Below are 27,234 nucleotides of genomic sequence, written 5' to 3'. Positions count from 1 at the left end.
TGAAGTTTTGGGAATTAAAACACATATCGTGAAAGACAACTAATTCCACATTCAAGTTTGTGTGAAATGAATTTCTCCATTTTTTCACCCTTTAACTGTGGAAGTAGTCTTCTCCCCACAGAGAGCCATGGGCCTGCTGCAAGCAGAGGCCCCGCTATTAGCTTTCCTCATCCTCCTCAAGGGCCAGCACTGAGCTTGACCATTTTCAGTTCACTCCCTCTAACATGGAATGCTTGTGACATCACCTTTTACCATTCTCAGCCCTGTCTCACTCCTCCTGTCTGTTCTCTGGGCCCTGGCAATCTAAGGAAAATTCCTATAATGGGAAAAGAAAGGGATTTTCCTGTCTTTATAGAAGATTCACAACTGCCATATACAAATGTAAAGCACCACATTGATTTTCACACCTGGCACTTCCGCATGTCTCTTCCTGACACTCCCTTCTAAAGCAAAAGCCAATTTTGATGAGACCCCTTCCTCTTAAAGCCTTAAACATAAATTGGTCTTCACTAAACCTGCCAAAAAAATGTCTTGTACTTCAAAAAAGGGAAAGTAGGCTAATAGGCATCATGATCATAGAGAGCAATTTTTCTCAGTTCTGTCACAGTTAACCAAACCTGATCCTAGTCTCAAATCCTTCCAGGTGGGGTCCAGGCACAGCAGCTTGCCCCACTCCCAGCCACCCAGTGTTCCACCTGGGGAGCGGAGACTTGCCCTGATCCCATTCACTAGCAGGCAGAGTGGGGCAAGTCCTGGGGATGCAAAAGAGCCAGGACTGGGTCTGAATGCTAATGCTAACAGACCCACTTATTGCTATGCCCCTGTTTGGTCTATATTTATTGTATAAAAATTGGGAAAGCATTACAACATTACAAAAATATTTTAATAAAGAAAATTATGTTATGATGAAAATGCCCTGTGTATCATGACAACCTTTACTATTGTAAATAGCATGTATAAATAAAAAGATACAATAAGCTTCTTATATAAAAAGTCAAATTTAAACTAGTATTCTCATCAAAAATAATTTGTATCATACAGTATATACATATAAAACTTCTTTGAAGTAAATTATTTTAAAACTTTTTCCCTTCATGGCACCTAACCTAGAAAAAGAAATAAAAAAAACACTTTAAAAAAAGAGAACTCAAGATCACCTAAAATCTTATTACATTGCATTTATTCTTGCTTGTGTATTCTATTCCTAAACAATTTCTGTATATGTCCTTCAAGATGTCCTTAGAATATTTTAATCACTTATCAACTGTCATTTTTAAAAAAATTATAAAAACTAAACCGTGATCATTCACAGCAGTACATTTAAAAAATCAGTGTGAAATTCTGAAAATCAAACAATTAGCTAACCATTAAGGTTTCAAGTATACATATTTCAGTTCTTTGTTTAGAAGATTAATATGTAAAGACTTTTGGTCCAAAGACTACAGACACACTTAGAGAGTTCTACAGCAATCATCATTGTAATTAAATGCTTTGTAATGTCCAGAATAGGGATGTTAAGAACCCGATAATTCACTAATCATGTACTCAATTGAGTTTTTATTGACTACACAATTAGTTGATAAGGGAAGGTGCTCAGTTCTGGCTCGTGCCACGTCCGGGAGCTTCCCATGCCGTGGCTCTGCAGTTTAAATGTACAGTGTGAATAGCTCCTGGACCCAGTACAAGCCAGGACTGAGCCAGGCTTGCCCAGTCCCAGCTCATGCCAGGTCCAGCAGCCCCTGTCCACGGGGGGGGGGGAGAGGGGGGGGTTGCCCCAGAGGGAAGCTGGGACCCTTCCTCCTCGCCCCCCACACAGGGATTCATTGCAGGCAGAGGCTGCTTCACAGTCCTGCCTCCCCTCTCCCCTGCCCTGATAGAGGCAGCAGAGCCGGGGGGGGGGGGGGAGGGAGGGGGGGGAGGGAAGGAGAGGTCAGGTGGCACCACAGAGAGAGTGCTTTTAAGCCAGCTCCCCCCAGCACCAGCTCCTGCCTCCCTTGCTGCCTCTGATACAGAGGCAGCAAGAGGGTGGGGAAATGCAAGTAGCTGACTAGATTAACCAATACTCCTAGGCTTATCCGTTAGTCGTCTACTCACTTACATTCCTAATCTAGAATAGTTCACCATAATTAATTTTGTTTAAGTATAATTAATAGGGAAAACCCTAAACAAATATGCAATTTCAAATATTTAAATTAAACGTATTAAATCTTAAGTGTTACATAAGCATTACAGGTATTTTCTCTAATGTTCTCAAATACATACAAAACGTATGAATTGAACTATGAAGTTTTCTGAAAAACCAACTTAAATAAACACTTACTTTCATTTTCTTGGCTGATACCAGGAGGGGGAATCATAGGTTCTGTGATTTCAAAAGTTTCTACAATGTCCTGGTCAAAGAAAGTAATATTTTTAAAAAGTTTATTACAGTAATGTAACAACTGAAACAAAAAAAATTAGTTGCATTAGAAATACAGGACTCTCACATTATAACACTTGCTAGAATGATTAGGCCAACCAGGGGAGAAGGAGGGATGGGAGTTCCTTGTGCCAAAAATCAAATCACATTGAGGTCTATTAGTCAAATAAAACTTCTGTTTACCAAGTTCTACAAACCCACCCTGTGAAAAGTGATAGCTTTCTTTTACAATTAGCACTTCACCATATGGAGCACTAACACTATTTCTCACTACTTTCAGGAATTTAGATAAGCCTAGTCTTGAGCACTTTAGCACATTCTTTTAAATATCATCATGAATCTGATGGACAGCAGACACATCACATTTGCCCCATGACTAATGCTTTGTGGCAAGGGAAAAACGGATAGCAATTTGGGCTGAATTCTAATATCTACTTGGCTTTTATATAATACAGCAAGTTTTTTGTAGTAGCACAACCTTAGATTGTAAGCAGTATAAATTTAACAAAGCACCTGTGGAGTTGGATGAAGTATCCATCCCATCTCTCACTATAGAAAACTATTTTATTATACCTACTAGTTTTCCAGGGTCCATAATGATCAATATGTATTGCTACCAAGATGTGTACACAACTTGTCATATGAGGCACTATTCTGTGTCTTCACGCCATAAAATAGCACAACTCTTTGAGACTCTAAACTTAAACTGATGCAAAGGAAGTGTAATCTATTATACCTTCCAGTCTTGATGGCTCAAAGAAATGACTACTTGGTTCCGTACTTGGGCACTCTGGTCATTTTCTCTACCTTCCTCTTCACCTGAAGGTTCTGTTTAAAATAGCACATTTTCAGGATCCACACAGTTAGAAAGGCACATGAAGTGTTACAATACTTTTCAGGAACATCAGAATTGTCTTATACTGAACTAGATGTACTACTGATAGGGACGTAAAGTCCCAGTTAACTGCTTAACCAGTCCCTTAGCAGGCTGGAGCAGCCCCTCACCCACGGCAGGCAGGGGGCTGCTCTAGCCCTGTGTTTCTCAACCAGTGGTATGAGTACCCTTGGGGTACTCAAGAGAAATCTGGGAGGGTACTTCAATACAACAGAAATTTGGAGAAAAATGAATTTTTGTTTTAAGTTTTACAGTGCTTTATTATTTTTCTACTTTTTACACCAAAGAATTTCATTGCCTGCATGGCTACAATTAAGTTGTTTAAACAAATGTGTTGCAATAGTAGAAAAAAAATTCTCTGGAAACTGTAGGTACTGGGGTACTTTTATTTATTTATTTATTTAAAGGGGGGTATTTTATTTAATTTAAAAAAAAGTTGAGAAACACTGCTTTAGCCAGTTACTGGTAAGCATTACCCTTACCTGGTCACATCCCTAGTCCAGTATTATGCTTCTTATGGGCCAGTACCAGAAGCTACAAAAAACCTATTGTAGATACAGTACTCTCCTAACTTCAGTAGTTGGTAGTCAATTTGTGTTAAATCTGCCAATTGTTCAGTCAAAATGTATCTTTTATTACCACATTTCAATTTTTAATCCATTACAGTATTTAACCTCATACTTCATGTTTTCCTCATATCTTCTTACCAAGAATTTTGACAAATAATGTCAACCAGTTATTCTGCATTCATAACTGATGCCATGCTCAGGAAATTCTAGGTTAGACAAAATTATCTTTTTTTAAGTGATATGCTTGTTTGTCCCTACCATATTACAATCTAGGTGTTCATAATTCTGTTTTTAATTCTAGTTTTAAACAATTTTCCTGGTATTAAAGTAATTCCCAAGATGGCTCCCACTGTTTTTTGTAGGACATCTGCTCTCCAGTACTTCTCTAGTATTGCAGCTGACTAATGACATTGCATTTTTTCATTGCCACTGTCAACCTTATTCTTTTAGTACTCTTGGATGAGTACTATCTGGTCTAGGTGACATATTGCTCTTTAGCAATTTGTTTCAGGACTAATACTTTATCAGGTTTGAGCCCTGGTTTACTAGGGCTTTATTTCGCAATAATCCCCCTTAGGTTGAATTTATAAGTTGAATGTCCAGACTACCAAGACCATTATTTCAAAATAATGGGCAGCTTATTTTGAAATCTGCTTTTCTTGGGGTATAACACTAATTTCTAAATTAGCATTCGTGTGAACGCTCTGGTGCCACTATTTCAAAATAACTATTTCCCAGAGAAATTCAAAGTAATTACTCCCCAGTGCTTCCCGGGGCTCTAAGTCAAGGTAATGCATCCACACTAACGGAGCCTGCCCTGAACTAATTTTGAGAATCCCCATGTGGGGGACACGCTATTTCAATTTTGTAAAATTAGGAGCTAAGTCAAATTTAGTTGTTTTGAAATAGTTTCCTAGTGCACACATGGGCTGAGGCAGATATACCCCAATGCCCTCTATGGTGAAAATCTAAACTATTCTATTTTTAGTCATCCTACTTAATTGCCCTCTTTTCCCTGACATTCCATTTTCACACCAAATCTTTTGCAGCTTTGGATATTATGTTTAAGAATGTTATGTGCAGACAATTTTATCTTCAAATTCTCTTTGCTCTCCTAATGTTTATCTTAGTTTTTACCTGCCATAATTTATACTTTTCTATTACAATCCAAGGGAATGTACTTCCATTTTTTTTTTTTTTGGACAGATACTTCTTTAACTCCTGGGCCTGATCAGAAGCCTAATGAAGTAAAAAGCAATCTTTTTTAGCAACTTAAGTGGCCTGTACGCTGGAGCCCATGAACTCCTGGGGCTTGCCTTTTTTTTTTTTGAGTGGGCGGGGGGGGGGGGGGAAGAAGAGGAGTACAGGAGGGAGAGAAGGGAAAAGGGAAAGAGTAGAGTGGAAGAGGTCAAGCATTTTAATAGTACTGGCTTTAAACTAACAATCTTTAAAGAATTCTACATTTTGTAAATGCAAGCTACAGAGTGCTTCTGTTTGTTTTCAATACTTTAAAACATGCATGGCCCAATCATAGTTACTCAAATAAGCGAGTTATATGATCAGGCCTAAACTAGGGATATGAAAAATTAATAGGTGATGCTTACTGGTTCCAGTTAACTGGTGAGGACTGGAGCAGATAGATCCCCACCTGCTGGCCAGTGGGGTCCCTGAAGTGGTTAAGGGGTTAAACTTCACGTTTAACTGATTAACCAGTTACACAGGATTTTACATCTCTAGCCTAAACAGCAGACACTACTTAGGGACAGAAGCAATGCCCATGAAATGAAATGGGTCATTGTCAGGTCTTGAGGTATAAGTCCTACATCTATTGGCTAGCCACCTTCTACATATAAAAACTCTCTTGGTGCTTGAATAATTTATTTTTCTTTTAAAAAAGTTTAATGTATTTTACCTATTACTGGCAGCTTGTCCTGATCCAGTTTTATTCTTGCAAAGCCATCCTAGAATGCAATATGACTTGATTTATAATTACAGAAACTACAACTGTCCAGATGATATAAAACAGACAATGACAATTTTTTTCATTTATTTATAGGATTCACTTTCAATGATATATCAATGGAAATGTACAGTCTTATATCAAAAATCTCAGTTATGTTCCCAGAGCAACAATAACTAACCCTCTTACAAATACAGTTCATACTTTCTGCATATTCACAAGTGCAAATTTACAGTTGCTAAGGGAAACAATGAACTTCCTAAGATATATCTGTAAAATCTCAATCATATCATTAATACAATATGGGCACACTTGCATGTTCATTACACCATATTCATTGTAATCAAACTACTAATATATTTTCATTTAATTTCAAATTTCCTTTCAAGTACAGAGAAGAAAACATTTAACGGATTATAACTTCATTTGGCATGTGTGTAGAGTAAGTTATCTAAGCATATAGTCGTCTGTGAAAAGATTTGAGAACTAGATTGGTTACTTTTCAACAACTGAAAACTTTAGCATATAATTATAACTTTGCAAGAGAATAAACTTATGATATTCTAATCCAAAGCAAAAAATTTTCAAGTGAAGTTATAAGCATTTAAAATCCCCCATTTTTATATTAAAAATGTGTGAACTTTAAACTACAGAATTAAATCCATTAAAACATATGGGCAGGAAAACATGGCTTGGTTAAGCAATTACAGGTTTTTGCACTTAAAACTAAGTTTTTTAAAAATCAAGTACTGTTTCAATATATTTCTCAGTTCTGTGACTGTGGTATCTTGATATATTTACCACAGCACAGCAGCTTCAAAAGAAAAACGACCACCACATTTGCTTTATTTCTATTTTTACTGGATCATGTCACTTGGGTAAAGAATAAAGTTTGGCGCTCTGTACTTCATGTCTGAAATCAGGCAAAAGGAGCAAAGAACTATCACAAATTGATTGAGGATTAATTTACAAAAAAAAAACCCGAATTGTGTAAGATGTTATTTATACATTAGTTTTAGTTCTTTAAAATGCTTTACAAAAAAAACACACTAAAAAATAACCCTCGGAACACCTCTGCAGGTGGTAGATAGCAGATTTTACGTTCGGCTCCATCTATGAAGACAAGAAACAACACTGACTCATTGGATGGACTTGTCCATGTCAGAGCAAGGATTAGATCTCAGGAGTTTCTGGGTACAAGTTCCAGCATCAATGCATTAAACTATACTTACAAATGCAAGATTGATTTTTCTTTAGTTTTTTGTATTCCTAAGTGCTAAATATATTATTTATTTTTAAAAAGGCAGCTAAACAGATTTCCATCAAAATATTGCATGAAAATCTAGTAAGTAAAAATTGTGTTGTTTAGCATTACTTAATACAAATATAAAAATTAATGTTAAATGTTTGTTAAACTATCTTTAAATTAAGTAATTGTGTATATTTGTTATAACGTGCTACTGTTAGAAACAAGTACTGACCAATGAGCAGGGCTCGACAAATAATGCAATCTACTCGCACATGGCGAGTAGATTACAACCTGGAAGAGTCGGGTTTGGGCTATCTGCGCATACGCAGATCGCTGGACAGCGTGGCTGACAAGCGGGGCTTGCCGCGGTTTGGCGAGCCCTGCCAATGAGAATCAACCATCAAGATAATAACTAAAGAACAAATGCAAGCAAGATTAAAATTCTTGATTTAAATCAAGGTTTCCTAATTGATGATTTAAATAGCTTTATTCAAATCAATCCACCTAAACTTTTATTTTACAATTCTGATGACAGTGTTGTCTTATCAGAAAGATACTAAAACTTCTCAGACTAATGAAAATAATGGAATCTCAAACTTTTTGCCAATAACATTTTTACAAAGGCAAATCAGGGTATGAAATTTTAGCCTGTACTTCTATACCATTCAGTCCCAGAAACAAAAATATACCTCTTAACTAAAACTGTGGAAACAGCAGCTGCAATTTCAATAAACAAGCAGATGGTCTGGTTTTCTTGTATTATCCCAGTTTACAAGTAAGATTTTAAAACTAAATTACTCCTTACCCTTATAATGAAAGACACATGAAAGATGTTTTCCACGGTGCGTGCAAAAGAATTTGGATCAATCACAAAATCAAAGAAGGAGATAGGTGTATTGGCTATAGACATAAGAAAACAGTAGTTATATGTATGTAATTTATATTAAAGTTAGCAGAGATGTAAATATGCTAATTTAGGAGATGCACTGTATGTGTAGGTCTTAAGCAAATTGTTACATATTTAACTATCCTTGTGTGAAGCCATTTTATCAGATTTTCAATTTTCTTAAAAGTGTACTTTTTTAAACACCATATTACTCCTTTCCGCCTGCTACCCTCCCACCTCCCCACATTCACTGGAATTAAAATTGTCATTGTCTCATTAATTATTTTTTGTTGCTGTTTTTGGAGATCACAGTTCAACACTGATCATCCTTTCAGCTGAAGAGAGTATAGGATTCTTCTAAGAAGAGGGAATGCTTTGTATTCTTTCACTATGAAACCTCTGTAATCTTGATTTCCCAAGTCTGGCATTGTCGGTGAATGTAGGGCAGTGTTTCTTAAGACTGAGGAACACATTTTTTTTTTTAAATGGGGAACACCAAGGATTTTTTGTTGTTGAGGGGGAAAAAAGGAGGCTTGCCCCTTTAAGGGCAGCCATTCCCAAGGGGAAAGTTTTTTTTTTTTTTTTTTTTTTTTTTTTTTTTAAAGTTGACAAGAGTCCCCAGGGAAAAGTTGAGCAAAAACAAAAAAGGATGTGGAAAAAATTGTTAAGCAAAAAAACCAGTTTGCCCTTTTATCAGGAGAGCAGGCATTGCCCTTTTAAGGGTGGCCATTTTTGAACTCTGTTCTCTGTGTCACACCTCCAACCGCCTCGCAGCACACCAGTGTGCCACAGAACACACTTTAAGAAATGCTGATGTAGGGGCTCAAGGGCTAAAGCATTCACAGGGAAAAACAAGCAGACTCAGACCAGAAGAGTAGCACCTAAGTGCCCTTCGGGCCAGCAGTAAAGGCCTGGTATGGACTGGGGGAGCAGAGGCCTCGTGGGCCAAGAGAGCAAGTGAATGGCACTCATCTCCCCTGGTCTGGCAAATTCCTTGGTTTGGGACCAGTCAGGTCCCATGGGTGCTGGACCAAAAAGGTTCAACCTGTATTCAGTTTAGGAAAGAAACCGTTTCTGTCTGAGTTTGCAAAAAGAAACAATAGCTCCACAGGCTTAATGTGGCAAATATATAGAAAGCTATAAATACTAAGGATGTTAAGGGGTGGGTAACTGTGGCCAGACAGACTAATCCCATATCATCCATCTTATTTGCCTCTCTGAAGCACAGGGCAGAGAAGGAGCAATAATATCAGCATAGTCTATGCTGGCTCATCTGATCCTGAGAAGCTGAAACACAGATATGTGGATAGAGAGCAGCTAAGTCAATAAGCTGGCCTCGAGGCTGCGGCTGGCACCTATGTTGATTCGAACACACACAGTCCCAGGAAGAGGAATTTCCCACTGAGAAAACAATGTCCAGTACTTCAAAATTTAATCATCTCAATTCTCTCTTACAAGTGTAAATTAAGTTCACAACTTCCTTGTAAGAACTGGTCTTACAGCAGACAGACCAGCATCAATTGGCATTACAGATAAGAAAGAGAAAATACGTGACCCAATGGGTATATAAGATGGGCCCAGCACACACTCACTTTGAGTGTCATTCTACCCTCTACCTGCTGGTCAGGTTAGGTGTTTGACCTCCCGAGGTTCTATGGGGACGCCCACCTCGTATTTTCGTCTTTCCTAGGAATTGAGGGACCGGCCCTGGCCTGACATGCTGGAGTCGAGAGGCACAGAAGGGGGTAAAAATGGTACCTGGATGTGGTCCTCTGTCTTAAGTGTACACATAGAAAGAGTAAGCTGTTACTTGGTACCATTATTTCTATTTTTCTATCTTTATCTTCTTTGTAACCATTTTTAAGACCTATATTTTGCTAATAGTTAAGAAATAGAATAGCCATTGCAACCATATGATTTATAAGCTTCCTCAATAAACCTGTAACTGTTTAAGCTTTAACCTGACTCCTTCAGTTGCTGTAACAGAACCAAGCACAATTTAAAAGAACTTCAGCCGGTCATAAAGGGACAGATATAGGGAGAGCTTGGGCGTTTGGATTTGTGTCACACCCAGGTGGCACAATCCACTGGGGCACCTTTCAGCCTTTCCCCAAGGCTGCCCTCTGCGAAGGAACCCCCTGTGTTCTAGCAGCTAAAATCTAAGGTGTAATAAGCTCTTCCTATATAACGGGGCGTCTGTTGGCCTGCTGGCCACCCTCTGCGATGGGACCCCGGTCCTAGCAGTAAAGGCACGGACGTTAAACCTTTTCTCGGAAACATACACACACACACTGCCCTGACCGTCGGCTGACAGTAACCGGGTAATCATGTACTCGATACCATAGAAAGAGCTGGTCGCACAGTCAGCCCAGTTCCTACTAAATTTAAACTGCAGAACCGCAGTAGGGGTTTCTCCTGGACCCAGTGCTCTTGTCCATTCCCTTCCCTCACACCGCTGCTTCTATCCAAAGCAGCAGTGCAAGGGGGCTAGGGGAGGCTGCTCCAGCAGCAGCCCTTGTCTGTGGGGGGTCCCAGCAGGAGTTCCCCCCCAGACAAGAAAAGCAGATCCCAATAGAGGAGATCCTAATTGAGATCTAATAGAGGCAGCAGCACAGCAGGGAGGAGGTGGCAAGCAGCACCACAGAGACAGTGCTGGGGGGAAAACCAGATTTTAAGATGGCTCCCCGCAATACTGGCTCCTGCTTCCCCGTCCCCTTGCTACCTCTCTATAGAGGCAGCAACGGTGGGGGAAGGGGATGGGGAGAAGAGAATTTGAGAAGTTGACTATCCAATGATCCTAAGCTTATCTGGTTGTTGACTAATCGACTACTCGCTCACATCCCTAATAAATACAGTGCAATCACTGCAGAGGCTGCTCAGAGACAGAACTTAAAATGTGGCCAGAATTCAAGTCTACAGTTCTTAACTCCTCCCTGGCAAAGCAGGACACACTAGGACCTTGGATGATAGACCTGATTAGTTACTAATGTAGCTGCAGAGTATCATTCTCTAGCTTCAGAAGTGCAATACATTTTGCATTCCCTGCTTAAATGTAGCATTCCCTTAGCTAAATTGGGAGGCATACTTACGATCGTCTGTAAAATAAGTCTGCAACAATCCCAAGATCCTCTCAACTTCTTTTTCTGTAGCTTCCTGGTGAGATTCCTCCATTTTCTTCAACTGAAAAAAATATTACAACCAATGTTCCCTCTATTTTTTTCCAGCCATATGTAGACTACACAACAGTAATTGGAAGGATTCTCCCGTTGCTGTAAGTAATCAACCTTCACAAGAGGTCATGCGGTCTACACTGGGGATTAGGTTGACATACCTATGTTTTCCTAGGGATGAGAGGGAGAATTTTCACACCTGAGAGATGAAGCTCCACTAATGTAAGTTTTCAGTGTATACCAGTTCTGAGAGATAATTCTTGTATTCTGCACTGAAATTTAGGATTGGTCCACCAGCATACATAAATCTCCCATGGTTGTGAAAAATCCACACCTTTAGAAACAAAGTTAAGATGACCTAACCAATATTGTAGGCAGCACAAGATCAGAAAGATTCTTTCATGAACCTACCTACCACCCTTCTGGAAGATAGATTAACTACAGCAATGGGCAAACCCTTCACCACTGCAGCTGTACCACTGCAGTGCTTTCAGTGAAGCCATAGCTGCAGAGAAAACAGATAATTCACAAACTAATACAGGCAGTCCCCAGGTTACGTACAAGATAGGGACTATAAGTTTGTTCTTAAGTTGAATTTGTATGCAAGTCGGAACTGGCTCCAGATTCAGCTGCTGCCACTGAAACTGACCAGGGGTTGACTACAGGAAGCAGGAGGCAGAGTTGCTCTGCCCCCAGCTTCCTGGAATCAGCCTGATCAGTTTCAACAGCTGCTGAATCTGGAGCCTGGGACAGAACAGCTGGGGCACTGCCGGGTAGGTTCCCACAGGACCAACCCGGCAGCACGCCAGCTGCTCTGCCCGAGGCGTCCCGCAACAGAAGCCTGGTCTGCTGGGGAAGGGGGGGGGGCGCACTAGCTGCGCCCCGTCCCCCCCCAGCAGACCAGGGGGACAGGAGCAAAGCCGCCCAGGTGGCGGGGGTCCCGCTGCCTGGGCGGCTTGCTCCCGGGCAAACGAGTAAAGCCGCCCAGGCAGCGGCTTTGCTCGGGTGTCCCTGGTCTTCTGGGGGGGTCCAGCGGCTTTGCTGGACCCCCCCAGCAGACCAGGGAGACCGGGAGAAGCTTTTCTCGCCCCGGAGGACGGATCTGACGTAAGTTTTTAAGTGCGGATCTGACGTAAGTCGGATCCGCGTAAGTCGGGGACTGCCTGTATGTGATTTAAGACATATGCTATCAAAAAGGATTAAAAATATTACTTTACAAACCTGGGCAGGCATTGCCCTTTTTTCTTCTGTCCCTCCTTTCTTTTTCTGTCTCTCAATCCGTTGTCTTGGTACAGGAGGATCGGACTTGAAAGAGCCCAACCTAATCCAAATAGATAAGTGGCATTAATGTATGAAAACTACTTTACAGTATGCATAAGACTAGAGAATACATTGAAGTTAGTTTGCTGGGAGAAAATGAAAAATAATTCTAAAAAATTGAGTACAAAGCTTCTAAAATATACTACCAGAAGATTTACCTGGCATTACTTGGGTTTTTCTTTTTTTAAATCATTGTTTTGTGGTGGGGGTGGTGATGAGGGGTTCAGTATGCAGGCTGCTCCAGGGAGAGAGGACTACCCCAGTCCTCTCTTACCACAGCAGCTTATGGCCAGGTAAAACATGCCTCTCAATGGCTGCTGCAGCTCTAGCGGACACAGTCAGGGAAGGGATTGTTGGAAATGAAAGTTTTCTTATTATTATATTTGTATTTTAGATTTAGTAATATAGTAATGTAGTTTAATAATGTAATATTAAATTAAGCCCTTTTAGTTAAATGTCTATTTCTTTGTCCTAAAGTGTAGTGAGTTTAGTAAATGGGCCCAAGTAAAAAGATAGTTTTGGTATTGTGTCTGTGTTAATGAGACTAAAGGGATGTTGAAGGCTGAGGCCTTAATTGCTTGATTTACAATGCCTCTTTGCTTTGCCAATGCAGATGTTGATGTAGTGCCACAATCTTGACAGCCCTTGTAACATTGCTTGTGTGAGAGAAAAGGGTATGAATGTGTCGAGATAAAGTGCAAAAGTTATTATTCAGAACCAGATGGCCGAAGAAAGAGGCTGAGTCTGGGCGTAGACCAGACTACTCGGCATCAAAGATGCATACCCATAACAAGGAGTGATTGGACTACTGGCAGATTGACGAGCCTTGAATTGAAGCTGGCAACCCCAAAAGACGATTGAGCCTTCAAGAGATGTTTGGGAATGACTGACATCAACAAGATAATATTCCAGTCACAGGCTGACAAAGCGGAATCTATTGATTTCAACGAAGGATTATAAAAGCAGGGTGCTTTGCTATGAAACTTTGGGTTCGTCTTGCCACCAACTCCAGAAGAGCATCGGATCGATCAACCGACAAAGACCCTGCTCCCCCTCTGTGATTAATCTGGCTGGCCACTAGATTGATCCAGACTCTGGACTGGTAACTATAACATCGTCTGGCGAGACTGCGTGAGCGTATCGTGTTTGTGTGTGAATGATTGAAAAGCATATGCAACTGTTGTATTCTCAATAAATGTGGCATACTGCCTTTTCTCCTATACAAGATCTTGTGTGCTTCGTTTAAGCATAACAGGATGTCCCCCCAAATGGGGCAGATCCAGGTTCATCTACCCCCGTGCTCCTCAGCCAGAGTAAGGAATGCAGCAAACTGTGCACTTTCCCCTCACGTCCTGATGGAGAAGAGCCAGCAATATTCGCATATGAATGGGTGAAGCAGGGGGCCTTCATTCCCCTCTAATCCTCCCTAAAGGGTGCCTGGGGGGAGGTAGGCTTGGGCTGGGGCAGTCCCTGAGTGCGGGAGGAGGCGCGCCCCAAACCAGCCCCTTGCACCTGCCTGTATGGTTTTATGAGAAGCAATCCCATTCCAGGCATATACCATTTTCTTGGCACAACCAAACCCTTACCTTGCTTTAAGTTATGATAATATGCCAGCCCTCCCCACAGGGACCAAGGTTCCTCTAAACTACGCAGTCGTATGAGTGGGGCTGATTAAGCAACTGTGGGGCCAATCAGCCAGTTCCTTGTGTGGAGCCTTGAGCTCTTGACTGGGCAGGGTTCATTAAGCAGCTGCAGGGCTGTACTGCTATGCAACTTAAAGGCAATCTTGCCTGGGACTATCGAAGAGTCATGTAACCACTAAAATCTGATGTGGTTACACAACTGTTCAATTACATACTATCTAACATCCCTAGCACCCAGCTCAAACCGCTCAAACACATAATTGACAATCTACAACCTATCTTGGAAAATGAACCTCTTTCTCAGACCTTGAGAGACAGGCCAATCCTTGCATACAAACAATCCCTCCCAACCTGAAGCAAATACTTTCCAGCAGCCACACATCAGATACACTCACCTAGGAACCTACCCCTGAAACAAACCCCATTGCCAACTCTGTCCATATATCTATACAAGCGACACCATCACAGGACCTAACCATGTAAACCACAGCATCAGGACCTCATACAACTGCACATCCTTTAATGTGATCTATGCCATCAAGTGACAGCAGTCCCCCTCTGCCACGTATATGGGCCAAACCGGACAGTCTGTGCGACAAAGGATAAATGGACACAAATGAGACATCAGAAATGGTAAAATACATAAAACTGTAGGAGAACGTAACTCAATCATGGATTTAAAAGTAGCCATTCTGCAACAAAGGAATTTCACTACTCAATTACCGAGAGAGACTGCAGAGCTAGAATTCATTTGCAAATTTGACACTGTTACCCTGGGCTTGAATACAGATATTAACTGGTTACTACACTACACAGCCTTTAACATTCATATTTCCACATCCAAAGCTATGAATGAGACACATCCAGCCCACTTTGTTCCATTAACACAGATCCTAAAACTGACAACTAAATGCTTTTTGTTATATATATATATTTTGGGTTCTATAATTTCGACTCCAACTCATCAGATGAAGTAGGTTTTACCCACAAAAGTTCATGATTCTCTATATATGTTTTGTTAGTCTGTAAGGTGCCACAAGACTACTCATTTTTCAAGGTTCATTTGATAATGCAGCACCTCGTAACTGTGCCTATTTACACAGAAGAGTACTTGCAGGGAACTGGAAGACTCTCCTGCAATACAGCCAGGATAGGAGTGCGAGAGTAACTGCCCGGAGTCAGATAGCTCCCTTCCTGGGAAACAGAGAAAGCAGGAAGCACTGGGATATTCTCATGCTACAGAATCCTGGAGATGATTACGTGGTGTTCAGGGACACAGATCAGGATTCAGACACAATCAGGTGGGCGGTCTGGGCGCAAAGCCCACAAAGTCCTTCACAATGCCTGGGGAAGGCCTAAGGAGAAAAGGAGAGCTCTCGTATGCCTATCCCTCCCAGATGAGGAAAATGGAAAATATTACAACAGAAGCAGAAGTAATGTTTGCAGAGGATAGCACTATGAGGCAGAAAAGACTAGGTAAAGGAAATTATGAGCTCTTACTCTCTAGTGGAAGAACTCTTTGTGCCTCAGAAGACTGAAAAAACTATTTATGCAAGTTACTGCTTCATAAACCAGACCCCAAAAAGGAGAATGTTCTTTGAAATGCCTAGGTACACGAGTTCATATATGTGGGAAAAGAGCACAAGTGTAGGTGCCATGCCAGGAGAGAGATCTGCTATAGACTGCAGCTGGATTGCCATGTTTATCTCCTCTCTCAAATACAGTGCACTACCTAACAACTGATAGTCTAAGGGTCAGTCCTTTTGTAAACGAATTTAAATTAGGCCATGTTGTGCTTCAGCATACACGATCATTTTCCTTTAATATACTTACATGTAGTGAAAAGAAGGGGATCTTCTAAAATATCTTTCTGCTTCTGCTCCCAATTTATGCCAGGCATTAGTAGGTAAAAATCCACCAGTAATGCCCTCATCATCACTATTATTTTCTTCTTCTTCTAGACGATTGAGGCCCATAAATGTTAGCTATTGAAGGGAGAAAAAAGACAATGCACCTAAATTTCACTTACAGCAAAGTCAATGAATGCTTATTTTTAAGATACTGTACTATAATGTATACCTATTTGAATACCGCAAGAATCTCTTACTTCCAATTCAACTAAAAGAGTTACATGATTTCCCTTAACTACAATTCATCATTTGTCTACTGTATAATTTTAGGCCTCAATCCTACAATAAGTTCTACAGAGATAGCCCTATGTGAGCCCCACTGAAGTCAGACATATACATGGGTGGAAAGATCTGCCTCAAGAGCTTATTGAAGAACAGGGACATGCTTGGTCATGATTCTGCTAAGATTTAAGCATAAAGTTATACACCAGTTTGTGAGTATTTCCTCTGAAATTGGGGATCAAAGGCAGTTAGCAATTCTCTCTTTTAGACTTGCCAACAAGAGGCTATGTAAAGAGACACGCCCATGTCTTCAACATGACAGCTTTCCTGCATTTCAGAGGACAGGTACAGAAGTGTCCTCTGCTTGGCAACAAAGAGGGATGCTGTGCTCTTATTTATCATATGCCCTCTAGCAGTTCAGTTGCCAGTTATAACTTCAGACTCCTACATGTTTACTCGTAAAGTAAATATCTATGGAAATGAATGCTTATGAATGGTACTAGAATGGAAACACAAGTCCTCTATTCATTTGCAAGCCATCTTTCACAGTAAGTGTTAAACTTGTCTTTTTGTAGCTATAGCTAAGAATGAAAGCACGGTGAGATTGTACTTCAGGCGGAGACAGTGTGTGGAGCCTCCTCCCCCATCCCCACCCAAGGGCCTGTGCTGCAGAGACACACGTGACCCCAGTGTCTGGACACTTTGAATGGTGTGCGGCAAGCAGGAAACATGCCCAAGGCTCCCGCTGGGCTGCAGAACATTGGCATCCCAGAGGATCGTGGCAGGCTGGATTGGAAGCGTTGATGGACTAGATCTGGCCTGTGGGCTGTATTTTGCCTGTCTCTGGTTTATCCTCTACCTTCCTATAAATCCATACCTCCATAACTTCATCACTTGCTGGCAACACTGTTTTTTAATTATATAATGCAACTAGAAGACTTACTCAGCACTGCTCAGGGCCTTATGGGCAGGAGGCTGATAGTATAGGGGTACAGGAGTCATGGCAGCAATTGGGGGGCTCAGGGTAAGTAGCTGGGAGTACAGGAGTCGGGCAGATGATTGGGTGTGAAGAGGGCTCAGGACAGGAGTGACGACTGGGGGTGGGAGGTATTAGGACTCAAGGCATGGGCTGGAGATGCAGGAATCAGGACAGAAGATGGGAGGCTCACTGTGTCCACCCATGGCAGAGAGGACAACACTGCAACTACAACCCCTCCTCACTCCTCTTGAGGGAGGCGCCTCTGGGGGAGTAACCGGAGACCTGAGGTTACAGTATCCTGGGATTGAAGCTGTTCTGGGGGGAAAGAGGGGGAGGAAGGGAAGGGAGGCTGGTGTTCCGTGGGGAGAGGGACTGCACAGCTGCTGGACAGCAGAGATTTTCCCCTCCCCGCAAAAAAATCTGGTGCTGTGGCTGAGACGCAGTGATTTGGAGCAGGGGGGACCATTTATCTGCAGCCACATGGAGAGCCCTGGCCCCAGCTGGCCACTTTCTTCCTGGTGCGGCCACCCCTCTCTGGTCACTCTGCAGTATAACTGTCCCTCCTAGCAGCCCCCTCCCTTTCCATGTTATGGAAAACAATCCCATTCCAGGAACGTCCCATTTTCCTGGAACAGACAAACCCTGACCGTGTTCTGAGTTATGATAAGGGGAAGATGCATATCAAATTGAGAGGTCCCGGCTCTTAATATTTAGAAGGACTTCTTCAACACACAGTTTCTGAATGTCAATCTAACATATTTCAGGCACTGCATCACCATCACATGTCTTCCCCCATTTGACAAAGTAAGTATGACCCTTACAAATTCATGGCCATGAAAAATTGTGTTGCCAACCATGAAATCTGGTCTAATGTGTACTTTTTCCTATACTATCCAGATTTTGGTGGATGGGGGGGGAATTAGTATTTCTCAAATTGGTGGTCCTGACTCAAAAGGTAATGAGGTGGGCACATAGTACAGAAGGCCACCACAATGTTGCCACCCCTATTTCTACATTGCCTTCAGATCAGGATAGCTGGACAGTGGCAGATGTGAGCTGGGCACCCAGTTCTGAAGGCAGAAGTAAGGGTGGCAATATCATACCATGCCACCCTCACTTCTGCACTACTCCATTCAGAGTAGGGCCATCAGAGAGGTGGCTTCTGACAGAGGGCCAAAATTGCAGAGAGCAGCGCAGAAGCTACAGTGGCAATATCATACCATGACATTCCTTACTGCTGCACTGTTGCTGGCAGTGGTTCTGCCTTCGGAGCAGGGCTCGTGGACAGCAGCTACCACTCTCCAGCTGCTAAGCACTGAAGGCAGTTCCCCCACTAGCAACAGCACAAAAGTAAGGGTAGCAATCCCTTCCCACAACTCCTTTTTGGGTCACAACTCCTAAAATTACAACTCTGAAATTTCAGATTGAAATACATTGATGAAATCATGAAATGTACTATTTTTAAAATCTTATGGACAGTAACATTGATCAAAAATGGACCATAAAGTTGATTCAGTCCTAATAATAAGCAATGAAACCTAATTTTCTTGTACAACACAGCTACACCTTTGACAAAAAAGTTACAACTCCACATTAGACTAATGTAACAGCTTATAATAAAATAAAATTGGCTTTTTGCTCTTATGTTGATGTGAACTAGCATTTTTCAGCCAGAGGATCAAGAAATAAACCATGAGATCTTCAAAAATATCAAAGAGACTTCAATATCTCAAACTTTTTGAAAAGCATAGCTTTGATTAAAACAGAAAATAGGTGCATGTAATAGAAAAAAGAACAGCAAACATGGTTGATGTGAAATTAGAGGTATAGCTTTTCAAAACCAACACAGCAGATTTATTTTCTTGTCTAAATATACTATTGTAAAAAAAACCTCATTTAATTAACTGCTGTGAAATATCATTTGGTGCAGGAAGACCCTGATCCTGTAACATCTGGGCTATGTCTAGACTGGCATGATTTTCCAAAAATGCTTTTAACGGAAAACTTTTCCGTTATAAGCATTTCCGTAAAAGCACGTCTAGATTGGCAGGATGCTTTTCCGTAAAAGCACTTTTTGCGGAAAAGCATCCGTGGCCAATCTAGACGCGGTTTTCCACAAAAAAGGCCTGATCACCATTTTCGCGATCGGGGCTTTTTTTTTGCGGAAAACACTACTGTGCTGTCTACACTGGCCCTTTTGCACAAAAGTCTTTCGGAAAAAGACTTTTGCCCTAACGGGAGCAGCATAGTATTTCTGGAAAAGCACTGATGATCTTACATGACAGCATCAGTGCTTTTCCGGAAATTCAAGCAGCCAGTGTAGACAGCTAGCAAGTATTTCCGCAAAAGCAGATGATTTTGCGGAAAAACTTGCCAGTCTAGACACAGCCCTGGAGCTTAAATTTATATAGCTACATCTCTTTTATTAAAATGGAGGTTCTAAATGTAGGTTTTAAAACAATTACTGTACTGTCGATTCATCAGAAAGTTCAGATAAACTTCTATACTGTTTGCAAAGTTAAAGAACTTCATATAAATTATGCTTAAGTTTTAATGCAACAGCCACATTTTGTCTGAAATCTTCAAACTACTCTAGATGTAACAGAGGTGGAAAAGAAACAGGAATCTCAACATTGACGAGTTAACAGTTTTTCCACTTACTAAATCTTCAGCAAAAGCTGGCGAGTCAAATACTGTCATTTCAGAGTGTAACTCATTTGCTTTCTCCTTTCCTAGATTTGATGCCAAAACAAGGAACTGGGCATCCAGAGCAGCCTCTCTTGCCTGGGAAACTGTTATGGAAGAAGAATTGTATGTTAGCAATAAACAGTTGTCTAAATTTGACAAAGTATACACTGTATTAACTGTAAAATCATAACTAGTGTACTTTGTAAGCCAATTCCTTTTTTTCTCTGAGATAGCTGACTCTGCTAAAAACATGTTTTCTAGTTCTGCAAATAGCAATCATTGCCAATAGAAAGCATGAAACACTGTTAAGCCATCCTTAAAAAATAAAGTTACATTGTCTTTCTCAATACACTTGCCCTCTCCAAATATAGTTACTGAATCTACTTACTTTTATAACATTAGCTTTTACATTGTTTCACTTCTGTTGCACTGCAAGAGCCGAGATACAGAAGCAAAAATAAAGTATTACATTTTAACTACAAAACTTAATGTATTTGTTTGTCGCCTTAAGTGTAGTAAGGGACCAAAATAACTAGATGAAATTTTCAATACATCTTCTTCGAGCAGTTCCATCTTCATTCTAATTTATTAAATAACTGTGCTGCCATGTTTTAGTGTTTTCACAGAGCAGTTGGACCTCAGTTTGTTTCCATAATACATATTTTTTTAAAATTCTGGGCATCACCTCAATAGCTTTGATGTTCAAAGCAAAAATTTCTGAAATAGTCTGTAAGATTACCCTTACCTCCACTGAACAATTTATTGGCTTCTTGTAGTGCCTCTGTCAAACTATTGCTTTTTGAACTGAGCATATCCTCTCGATTCTCTGGGGAAAAGAGAAAACATAAGTGAAATCTTAAATTTAAAATGCATGCATTGAAAAATAAACAACTTAATCATAAGTAGCTAACAGTGCTTGGCAGTAAACATCACCAAATTCAAAATACTCCAAATCTGTTTGCAGTAGCTTTTTACAGTCAGCATTTGCATAGGCCTATTACCTACCAACTCTGTGTTCTTGGGGAATAAGGTCATAGTACTTATGGAAGATGAGACCACCCACCCCACCTCTGCTTGAACCAAAGCCATTACAAAAAGCAATCAAAGCAGGGAAAAACACACCTAACCCCCTTTTGACAAGGGTGATATGATTAAGGAAACTATCCTAGCCTGATCTGCTTCAAAGATGGGACAGAAAGACATCTCCATTATCATAAAGAATGCAGCAGAGAGATTCCAAAGCAAGAATGGCACTGAGCTCTGGGACACAAAGCAGGAAAGCACTGCCTGGTGGAAAATCTCTGTTCCAGATGCTAATAAACCCAAACCTGCCCATACCCCAATCAGTAATTATCAGATCAATTTTAGTAATAAATCTTCTATGGTATTAGGGATGTAAAATCCCATGTAATTGGTTAACTCATTGGGGGGGGGGGGGGGAAGAGGTCGCTCCAACCTAGATGGGCTGGAACAGCCCTCCTAGGCAGGCTGGAACAGCCCACCATCAGCAACAGGGGCTGGTCTTGCCCAGCTGGCGCAGCCCTTGCCTATGCACACCCCCACCCTCTGGTAACAGGCATGTTCATCTGCTTTTAGGGTGGGATGAACTCTCAGGAGGGAGCTGGCAGAAAGGAGAGTAACCGTAATAAAGGAGTATACCCCGGAATTACAGGCAAATATGATAACAGGCCCCAATGCTAGAAACATTTATGCACATACTTAACTTTAAACATGTGGGTAATCCCATTGAAAGCATATACGTATTTGCAGATAAAAAAGTAGCACTTCGTTCAGCTGTATGCAGTAATATTTCAGTACAGTACAGGCAGTCCCCGGGTTATGTACAAGATAGGGACTGTAGGTTTGTTCTTCAGTTGAATCTGTATGTAAGTCGGAACTGGCGTCAGCCGCTGCTGAAACTGATCAGTTTCAACCGCGGCTGAATCTGGACGCCAGTTCTGACTTACATACAGATTCAACTTAAGAAACCCAGGCGTCCCCAAGTCAGCTGCTGCTGAAACTGATCAGTGGCTGATTCCAGGAAGCCTGGGGGAGAGCAACTCTGCCTCGGGCTTCCTGTAGTCAGCCGCTGGTCAGTTTCAGCAGCGGCTGACTTGGGGACGCCTGGGGCAGAGCAGCTGGGGTGCTGCTGGGTTGCTCCAGTAGCGTGGCTCCTCGGCGCTACTGGAGCAACCCAGCAGCACCCCAGCTGCTCTGCCCCAGGCGTTCTGATTCAGCCGCTGCTGAAACTGACCAGCAGCGGCTGAATCAGGACGCCTGGGGCAGAGCAGCTGGGGTGCTGCTGGGTTGGTCCGGAGAGGCGCTGCAGGACCAACCTGGCAGCCCCCAGCTGCTCTACCCCAGGGGTAGGCAAGAAAACCCTGGTCTGCTGGGGGAGGGGGCACTAGCTGCACCCCCCCCCCCCCAGCAGACCAGGGAGACGGGGGTGGCGGGACCGCCCAAGTCCTCCATGGCTTTGCTCCGTCTCCCTGGTCTGCTGACCTAGAAGTCGCGGAGCAAAGCCGCAGAGCATGCGGGCAGCGGGACAGTCCAGGCGCGCCGCGGCTGTCCCACTGCTGGCGTGCTCCGAGGCTTTGCTCCCCGTCTCCCTGGTCTGCTGGTCAGACCAGGGAGACAGGGAGCAAAGCCGTGGAGCATGCCCGCAGCGGAACAGCCCAAGCGCGCCGCAGCTGTCCCACTGCGGGCGTGCTCCGAGGCTTTGCTCCCCATCTCCCTGGTCTGCTGGTCGGGAGACGGGGAGCAAAGCCGCGGAGCACGCCTGCAGGGGGACAACTCAAGCGCGCCTGGGCTGTCCCGCTGCGGGCGTGCTCCAAGGCTTTGCTCCCCGCCTCCCTGCAGACCAGGGAGATGGGGAGCAGCTTTTCTCGCCGCGGAGGACGGGGGCGGTGGACCACAGCGCATCTGGGCGTCCCGCCGCTCCTGTCCTCCGGGGCGAGAAAAGCCCCCTTCGTAACTGTGGATCCGACATAAGTCGGATCCGCGTAACTTGGGGACTGCCTGTACAATGAATGTTTCAAAGAAGAGTTCCTGTTCATAGAATGAGTTTTAGAGAAATGCAAAGGCTAGGATTCCCCTGCAAGCTCTAAAGTGATTACAAACCAACTACAGAATATTTCTGAGAGTGGACATTTTAAAAAGCTCTAAAGTTAAGTAGTATATCTTCTATACATTTTGCTAATAATTCCAATGTCCTGTTTTATATCAAAATAGTTACAAGAGCTCATGAGAGTTATTTGTCTTACCCATTTAAACATCACAAATTAAGGTTCTCTACAAAAACATGCAAGGCTGTATTACACAATGGCTATGGCTCTATGACTAAGGCTCCTAAACACTATATGGTAATACAAATAATAAATAATAATAATGGTAGTTTCATTACTGGCCATCACTAGGTTAAAAACAAACATTTACAGTTACTTAGGTGAATAAACAGTGACAATGGGAGTATCTGACAGCTTAATTCCATATGACTGCTCACTACATCATAGCGTTCAAATGGTTTGAGCAGAAGCATCTACCTCTTGATACACTTTTCTTTAATAGTGTTTTATTACACACACACACACACACACACACAGGTTAAGTTATTCTAAAACTGTGTTGTAATAGTATCTTCAAAAATCATGCAAGTTAACCAAGAACTAGACTAAGATAAAAGATTTCTGGAGGCAGAAACAAAAATATACAAACTCAAGTTGCTGCTTGAATTGTTATTGATGCCTTGAAAAGTGAGCATTCTTGCACTCAGAAGAATAGCAACAATGGGACAGCACTGCTGACTGTACACGTGGGAGAGATGTAAAACCTCTGGTGTTCACTGAAAACCCCCTGGACTTCTTTTGCAAGTTGTAGGATAATGTTCAAATATAGGTGTATTCTGGCTATGAGTCTTCTGTAATTTCAGGTAAAAATACAGTATCTACAGCTGTGCGCTATGCTCCTGTACTCTGCTAACCAGTTTTCATATCTCATCCCAGCCACCATAAATCACAATCTTTGACATTGCCTTAACACAATTGTATATGGAATTACAGTGACCATTCATAGTGATTACTAAATGTGTTTCATTTCATAGACCAACTAGTCTATATTTTAAACATTAAAAATAATAAAAAGAAATAATTCAAAGACAAGAGCCCATTAAACAGCACATCGCCTTAAACTGTTAAATTTATACTACATCTCTCACTTGGGTCTTGGCAGAATAAAGATGCAATAAATCTAAAGTTACATTTTCAGACGTGAAAGCCTAAAGTGAAATGATTAAATAAAGATTTAGGTACCTAAATTAGATGTCTAAGTATCAGACTGGTCCAACACCCTCAACGGGCTAGTGGCTATCCAGCATCTATGAAAGTCAAGCCATTTATTTAATGCCACTTTTTTTTTCAATCCTGTCCCCCTAATGCCCAACTAGCAATTCTCTCTTTCAGTTCAGGAGGAGACCCAATCCTTTAAAGGATGTGTAAAATGTTTTCGATCTGCAGAGGGAAACTTCTGCTGTGTAGTTGAGACGCCATCATCCCAAGCTCCCCAGCAGCTTCAGACTTATGTTGTATCATGCAAGCAAGGTTCTAACAAACTTCAACGGGTGTTTATTTAACAAATAAACCTCTTTACAAAGCTGCTGCTGCTCCCCTCTGTAGCTCTCACTCAGCCCTGGCCCATCTCCTCCCCCCTCCTTCCTGTTTCCTGTGCTTCCAGATTCCCAACAGCCAGTGCTCCCAGTTCTAATACTTACAAGCAGCATCTAAAACACCACAACTTATCTGTATGTGCCTCTGGCTGGGAGCGGGGCACTCTCCTTCAGCAAGCATGAGAGATACTTCCACCTCTGGCAGGGCTGGATCTCTGGCTGCTGCAGGAAGACCCCAAGGCTACGGCTGTGGATACTCTTTGTATTACCCCAGCGCCTAGGTGCACCAGTCACTGCACAAACACAGCTCAACTTCCCTGTCCCCGGGCTTACGCTGCACTCGGTTGATGAGCTGCCGATACTGGTGCCGGAGCATCCTCCTGTCCGTGTTCTCCCCGTCGGGCTCGGAGCCCCCCGCCGATCTCTCGCTGTCCTGCGAGGGCTCCTCGTCCGACTCCTCTTCCTCCCCATCCACCCCTTCATTGGCAGCCCCCGCGGCGCGCTGACGGCCGCGGCCACCCGCCAGCCTCCGCTGCTGGTGCTCGGGCACGGCCCCGTTGCGAGAGGTGGACGGGAAAGGCTGGCGGCGCCCCGAGTCCAGGCCCCCGTCGTGCGGGGAGTCGCCGCCCCCAGCCGCTTCCGACATCGCCGCCTCGGGGCCGCCCCGTGGAGAGCGTGAGGCGCGGGCGGCCCTGCCCAGAGCCCGGTGCCCGCTGGCGCCCCCGACCAGGGAGCCGTTCCCCGCTCCCCCGACCCCCTTCACCTTCAGGGACAAACACCTCAGCCCCTCCCCCTCCGCCGGGCCCGGGAAACCCCGCCTTCGCCTCGGCTGACCCCTGGCGCCGTGACCCTCCTGCGTTGTCACGACGGCAGCCGTTAGGGGCCAAAGAGCAAAACCGAGGCGGGGGGGGGAAGGAAGTGAGAGCAAAGAGGAAGCCGCTGTGTGTGTGCGTAGAGCCGGCGGCGTCCCCTACTGCCGCTCAGTATCCGCAGCGCCCCCTGGCGTAGAGGAGGCACTAAGCACTCAGCCGGGAGCGGTAGAGCGTGTTTCTGCTCAGCGGGGCGGATTCCCAACTCTGCTCACGCGTTCCGCGCACAGCTGGTGCGTGCACTCGTCGGCCGAAGTCAGAGCGCTGTGCGGCGCGCACACCCGGCGTGTGTTCATGACACAGCTCTCCTGGACCCACAGCCTGTACCGCTAGGACCTCTACAGAGAGATGGTCTCCGCCTGCAGGAGCTTACTCTCCAGCTGTAAAGAGCCCACGGATGGATTGTGGAGTAGTAGTCAACAGCGAGACAGCCTATTCGGCTGCGGTTTCGGCGCCCCATCAGACAGAGCCTTATCGGGTTTTTTAAGAGGACATTCTTATTTCAGAATCGGACACTGTGGTATAGAACTGGTCTTTAAAGAGCAGCACTCCATCAGCTGCTCAAAAAATAGCAATCCAACTATCTATAGCGCACCAGCATCACACTGTGAACCCTAAAATTAGAAGGATCTTTTCCTATAGATTGGACCTTCCTGGTCCAGCACCTTGGGGCCTGATTGGTTCCGGATGAGGGATTTTGACATGGGGAGGTCATATTTGACCCCTCTGCTACTGGCTCCCCGGCTCTCGGCTGGCTTGTTGGTGCCCCCGATAAGCAGGGCAGCCCAGCTCCCGGCATGCCCACTGCCACACACCGGGCTCCCAGTCCCACCAGGCAGCCCAACTGCAGGGAGCTGAGCAACCCAGCAGCCAGCCCTCCACCAGGACTGTCTGGTCTTGGCACATCTGTGGTCTGGATGTTGCCAGACCAGAGTCTGGGTTTACAGAGGTTCAACCTGTATTATATATGAAAACTAACCTACATATGATTTACTCATATCTTAATTATTTTGAATATGTTTTTCACAAGTTACTGAGCACTCTCCCTCACAGAGAAGTAGCCGTTAATGAAGTGAAAATAAATGTCCATAACTCAGTTCTGAAGCCATGTGTATAATTATTCAACTATATGATTAACTGCATATACTCTATTTCCACATCCCCCTTCCACAAAATTCATCTCCAGGCAACCACAAGAATTCAAATCCAATATGCTGATGACAAATATAATGAATGTATGACCAGCAAAACCTGCACAATTATCACTGGTTCCTTAATAATCAGCTATTCTACATAACAAAGAAAATCCTTATTATCTGTGCCAGTGTAACCTGCACACCTACTGGGTGTGGTTCACTGTCCAACATAGTGGCACTTAGACCACTCACAGACGATACGTTTACACTGCAACACTATTTTGAAATAACTAGCGCTATTCCAAAATAACTTAGTCCGCATCTACACAGCAGACAGTTATTTTGAAATAGTGTCAAAATACTATCAAGCTGGAGGACTTCTTACTCTGGCTCCTGTAACCCTCATTGTACAAGGAATAAGGGAAGTTGGAGGAAGAGTGCTTTATTTTGAAATATGTGCTGTGTAGATGCTCCCTATTTCGAAATAAGCTATTTTGAAATAAGGTACACAATTGACGTAGCTCAATGTGCGTAGCTTATTTCGAGTTAAGCCCTGCAGTGTAGACTCACCCAGAGGATATGTCTACACTGCAAAGTTAATTCGAAATAACAGCCACTATTTCAAATTAACTTTAATAGCGTCTATACGTGCAAACCAC

At 43.1% G+C, this 27,234-nt stretch overlaps 1 protein-coding gene across 3 annotated transcripts; it reads right to left on the bottom strand.

Moving 5' to 3' along the window:
- Window positions 1–865: 865 nt before the first annotated feature.
- NSMCE4A (NSE4A component of SMC5/6 complex) lies at window positions 866–25,396 on the bottom strand. 3 transcript variants are annotated; one of them, XM_014573657.3, is made up of 11 exons: window positions 24,904–25,391; window positions 20,656–20,736; window positions 19,884–20,014; window positions 15,945–16,096; window positions 12,370–12,469; window positions 11,068–11,158; window positions 7,898–7,992; window positions 5,796–5,844; window positions 3,156–3,247; window positions 2,321–2,390; window positions 866–1,106 (listed from the first exon to the last, which is right to left on the bottom strand). In XM_014573657.3, exons 1-11 carry the CDS (start codon window positions 25,214–25,216, stop codon window positions 1,102–1,104), a joined length of 1,179 nt encoding a protein of 392 aa, XP_014429143.2. In that variant the 5' UTR covers window positions 25,217–25,391; the 3' UTR covers window positions 866–1,101. The 3 variants fall into 3 exon arrangements, with proteins under 3 accessions (XP_014429143.2, XP_089636319.1, XP_075791454.2); XM_089780193.1 differs by lacking the exon at window positions 24,904–25,391 and adding an exon at window positions 24,676–24,880; XM_075935339.2 differs by lacking the exons at window positions 866–1,106; window positions 2,321–2,390; window positions 3,156–3,247; window positions 5,796–5,844 and adding an exon at window positions 5,851–6,956 and having other exon boundaries at window positions 24,904–25,396.
- Between the last annotated feature and the right edge of the window lie 1,838 nt (window positions 25,397–27,234).

The sequence above is a fragment of the Pelodiscus sinensis genome, chromosome 8, assembly GCF_052426305.1.
Source record: "Pelodiscus sinensis isolate ZL-2025 chromosome 8, ASM5242630v1, whole genome shotgun sequence".
NCBI classification, from domain to species: Eukaryota; Metazoa; Chordata; order Testudines; family Trionychidae; genus Pelodiscus; species Pelodiscus sinensis.
This window is presented reverse-complemented; position numbering and strand designations above follow the sequence as displayed.